At 28.7% G+C, this 5,239-nt stretch overlaps 1 protein-coding gene across 1 annotated transcript; it reads right to left on the reverse strand.

Annotated features, from left to right (window-relative positions):
• Window positions 1–603: 603 nt before the first annotated feature.
• Window positions 604–1,504, reverse strand: LOC107004007. The gene is made up of 2 exons (XM_015202229.1): window positions 1,172–1,504; window positions 604–1,020 (listed from the first exon to the last, which is right to left on the reverse strand). Exons 1-2 carry the CDS (start codon window positions 1,502–1,504, stop codon window positions 604–606), a joined length of 750 nt encoding a protein of 249 aa, XP_015057715.1.
• Window positions 1,505–5,239: the final 3,735 nt, after the last annotated feature.

Genomic DNA, 5,239 nt, shown 5'->3' on the forward strand with positions numbered 1-5,239 from the left:
TGGCGAATCACTTTGAAACTTAATAAGTTTCTTTGAGACTTACTACAATATAATGTATTATAAATGTCCAATATTGTCCCTCCTGGTAGTAATAAGGTCGCTCTCCCAGAGCCCTCAATTAATTTTGTACTACCTGATATTGTGTTGACATATGACATTTTCATAACCAAATTAGAAAAGTATTTCTTTTCTTTGAATATTGTATGTGTTGTAGCACTATCAAGAAGGCATACATCTCCATTACTCATCTTGAATCCAACTGACAACTAGGGATTTCTATTAATTTTCATTAAAATAAAATATATATATATATATATATATATATTAAAAGAAGTACGAAATAAAACTAACAACGGAAATTTAAACACTTTAACATGAAGAACATGATAACTAAAAAGCAAATAAGTAAAATATTAACAGACTTCATTCCCCAGCTAAAAGATCAAACATCAGTTTCAATCTCCAAAGAAGTCATCAACTTTCATATGAGTAATGTCACCAAGGCCATAAAAAAACATCATTCTTTGAAGCCAAATTTGCTTCAATATCCTGATCATATTTCTGAGATGTTCCCGGCTTATCATCATCTTTAAGAGTCATATGTCACTCAGCTCGAGCATTGGAAGAGGAAGCACCACTTTTATTTCCTTTCCTTTTAAAGGAATTTTTGTAGAGCTTAACAAAATGCTCATGTGTGCGACATTCATTCTTCCAATGGTGTTTCATGCCACGACGAAGGCAATTACTTTTTGAGGGGTTATTTTGAGAACTCATGTTGTTCTCCCTTTTATTATGACCACCATCTCGACGATTGGTGTATTGTCTCTTATCTTTGTCACGTCCCCGTGCATTATTATAGCCCCGATGATCTTCTCTTTTTACTTCAGATTGATCACGTGCTTCCACCACATATGCCTCCGATAATGGAGCAGCTCCAGTAGAACGAGCTTCATGATTTTTCATTAAAAGAGCATTATGTTGCTCAGCCACCAAAAGACATGAGATTAATTCAGAATATTTCTGAAAACCCTTTTCACGATATTGTTATTGCAATATCACATTTGAGGCATGAAAAGTAGTGTCTTTTCCAACATGTCCTCATCTTTTATAGTCTCCCCACATAATTTCAATGGGAGGTTATCCTGAATACAACAGAGTTGTATTCAATTACAGTCTTAAAATCTTGAAATCGTAAATGCATCCACTCATAACGAGCTCTTGGCAACATTGTTGCCTTTAGGTGGTCATATCTCCCCTTTAAATCAGTCCACAATTCAAGTGCATCTTTTACCATCAGATATTCAATCTTCAGGCCCTCATCAAGATGATGGCGAAGGAAAATCATAGCCTTCGGCTTATCTTGGCTCGAAGATTCATTTCCCTGAGTAATGATGCCATCAAGACTTTTTGCAGCTAAGCAAATCTCAGCATCGAGTACCCATGAAAGATAATTCTTTCGAGAAATATCTAATGCCACAAACTCAGGTTTGGATAAATTCGACATAATGAGATTATGAGAGAACATGTGAATTAAATAAAAATATTTATATAATACCTTTGCAAGTAGCAACTTTGTGTTAATAACGTATTATAAAGAAAACTCAGAATATTATAATAGTAAGGAGAAGACAAGAAGTATAAGATAGAAGAGAGAAATTTTCTTATTCAAGTGTATCTTTCAAATGGTGAGTGATCATCTATTTATAGTGTTGAGATATCACTCCAAAAGTCATCTAATTAATAGATACATAGTTATCTTGGAAGTTCTTATCACCTTGGAAGCACCTATACATGATTTCATTTAATAGCGGATAAATCTAATGAATAATCCACATATACTATACAATGAATTTACAACATAATAAATATTGTTCAATAAGATCGGAGAGAAAATAATAAGTAATAATAAATTCAAGACTAACATTAATAGAATAATGAATAAATTAAAGGCAAACAATGAAGCAGGTCAAAATATGCATTTTTCAAAATGTGAAAATTAATGTTTTTATGTGTGTATCAAGTGGTTTTTTCAGGTGATTAATAATGCAGTCGATAGATTTGCAAATCTTATTTGATCTTTGGTCACTCAATTAAAATTCTTGTCCCTAATAAACTATATTATAACACTAATTAATTTTAATTGATTAATTAATTCTCTTATTTCTGTTTACTCAGTTTCAATTCATTAATTATTTTGATGGGGTTGATCTAGTAACTGTCAGCTAAATAATACCGTTTGAATTAATACTAAATTTTATACTCCTTTCATCCATTTTTATCATTATATTAAAAATGATTTTTCGTATTTACTAGTTTAATTTAAAAAATTAAAAGATAATTATTATTTTATATGCATATGTTATATTATTCAATAATTAGATGACTTATACTCCCCTTTTTTTTGCTTTTAATTGTCCTATTAGGACTTGACTCACCAATTTAAAAAATAGCAATAGACATTTGAAATATCTATTTTACCACACTATCTCGTTTCGTACTATGTCCATTTGTGATACCTTTGACTTGGTATAATATTGAGAAGAAAAACAATATGTTTTCTTGTTTTTTTGTAATTTCTTGATATGTTAAAAGTAATGAAAAGTAAAAGTGAAAATATATTCTTAAAATACAGAAGAAAATTAACTAATAAGGAGTGATATACTCCCTCCATCCACTATTGTTTGTCAAAATAAGATAATGCACAACCCTTAAGAAAAAATTAATACAAGGTGCAATTTGACAAATATAACTCTACTATCAATTATTATTAAAATGATTTGTACTTTTTGAAAACTGTAAAAATAACTTTTTTCACATTAAAGTAGTATGTTACTTTAAAATGACTATTTTTTGAAACCAATGATTATGTAATTATTAAGGGCAGAATTGAAAAAATTGTCGGACCAATAATTATGTAACTATTAAGGACAGAGTTTAAAAAAAATTGTTAGGCCAATAATGATGTAATTATTAAGGGCAGAACTGGGAAAAAAAAGACTAACAATATTTTGGTTATTCAAATTGATAATTAATTTTAGACAATTATTTTTAATATATCTGACAAATAATAATAGACAGAGGGAACAGTAAACTTATAATTATATTTATTGTTTCTAATGAACATGTCAAAACAAAATATTGGTTATAAGCTTTTAATAAACGGTAAAATAAAAAGTGTGTAATTATTGTCTCTAATTTTGTAAGTTTATATTTTTAACATATAAAATGATATGTGTATCATTTCTTTTGAAATGAATCAAAAAGAAAAAGTGTGTTAGTTTAATTTGTTTGATTGATTGATGTTGATTTTACGTGGAATTTTAAAAAGTAAAAAAAAAAATAATCTTGTGATCTTACACTAAAAATATGTAAATGTATCAAAAGGTCTTTAATTTGCAATCTTAAACAAGACTTCCATGGTGGATAACATGAAGTGAAGGTTAAACTGATGTAGACATGTGATAAGAAGGAATCACACACATCTTTATCTTTTTCGCCTCAAAAATCACTTCTAACTTATCTGGTATAACATAAACCAATATCCATATCAACATATCACTCGAATTAACACCTATAATAACGTGTTTTATGAAGTTTATGTTGGACAAAATGATAATCACATCCACGAAAATGTCCAAATTAAATAGTAATAGCAAAAGAGTAACAATGACACCAAATAGTAAAATGGGTAAATATGATATCCGAATAAGTAATACAAAGAATATTGATGAAATAATTGATAGTCTCAAAAGAGTACTACTCGATACTCTTTTATTTCTTACAACTCACAGTAATATTACTTGCACACTATTTTCTCACAAACTAAGAAGTAGTTTGTGGATTACTCTTTCTACTCTCTATTGCTTTTCTATTTTGGTGTGTCTACGTGTTCAATTACTACTCTATTTATAGAGTTTTTTGAACACTTGATTACATCATTAATGACATAATGTGATAGTAATTTTCACAAAAAATTGGCTGTCAAACTCTACCAAACTTTGACTACCAACTTCCACAAATGTGGCTACCAACTTTTACATTGGTGGCTACCAATTTTCACATTTGTGGATAGTAATTTCAACAAGTATGACTGCCAAATTAATTGTTGTCGAGATTTCATTTCCACTGTTTATACTTTTTTTTACCGCAATAAATAGTCCATAAAACAAAGGGGCAGATTTAGGTTTACGGGTGGGGGTGTCACGGCACCCAGTGTTTTCGAAAAAAATATTGTACAAACATGTATATTTATATAATGATTAAGTATATATTATTGTTGCCACCCAGTGACTATACAACAGAATAGCCCAATTGGCAAAGAAGAGGGTCTGTCACCTCATCAACTCGGGTCTGAACCTTTATTTTTTTTTGCTTCCTCATTTTCTTCTTTTTCTTTTTCTTTTCTTTTTCCCCATTCATTCATATTGATTTACTATTCTTTATTAATTCAAATTGACCCCTTTTCATAATTAATTTTATTTTTTTACTTTCTCTCGCACTAGTTATTAAGCTATTGATTTGAGTATAACGTGTTTATTTTATTTTTATCAATTAGTGAGTACTGAATTATGAGCGTCAAATATATATTATTAAGAATATATTTAAATAATAGTTTTTAGAAAAAACATAAGTTTCATAAATTTTTTTAAAATAATTTAAAGGTTTTTTCGATTTTCATCGACGTTTTTGCTAAGTAAAATGAATAGGCTGAACTACAATTTTTATTATTTCCCAACTATATATCTCCAACAACACATAAAGTCAATGAAAGATAAATATATTATGTTAATATTATTAGATAGTTTATGCAAGCTCAAATTTTAACATGACTTTTTTTTCTCAAAGTTTCAGCGAAAAAGACATTTAATTCCAAAAATAAAATAAAAATTGAATTGTTGAGTTATCTCTGATCACATAATATCTAAAAGAAAATATTACTATAGGCACATTTGATCAATTTGTTTATAAAATTAAATTAAATTAATATCTGAATTTTAATCCAAAATAAAAGTAACCAATTCTTTTATCTTACTTGAATGTTGTGGCACCCCCGACCTTTAAATTCTAGATCCGCATCTGATAAAACATATGGTGTCTTTACACAATTGAAGGTTTATACAAATGCACCTTATTATAGTTATATTGTGACTATATTTTCTCTTTATCTTTATTCTTCTAAACTCATATGACAACTAGAGAAGAAGAAAAAAAAAAGGGGGAGGGGGGATAGGGGGTAGGG

Source organism: Solanum pennellii, chromosome 11 (genome assembly GCF_001406875.1).
Source record: "Solanum pennellii chromosome 11, SPENNV200".
In the NCBI taxonomy this organism is placed as follows: Eukaryota; Viridiplantae; Streptophyta; class Magnoliopsida; order Solanales; family Solanaceae; genus Solanum; species Solanum pennellii.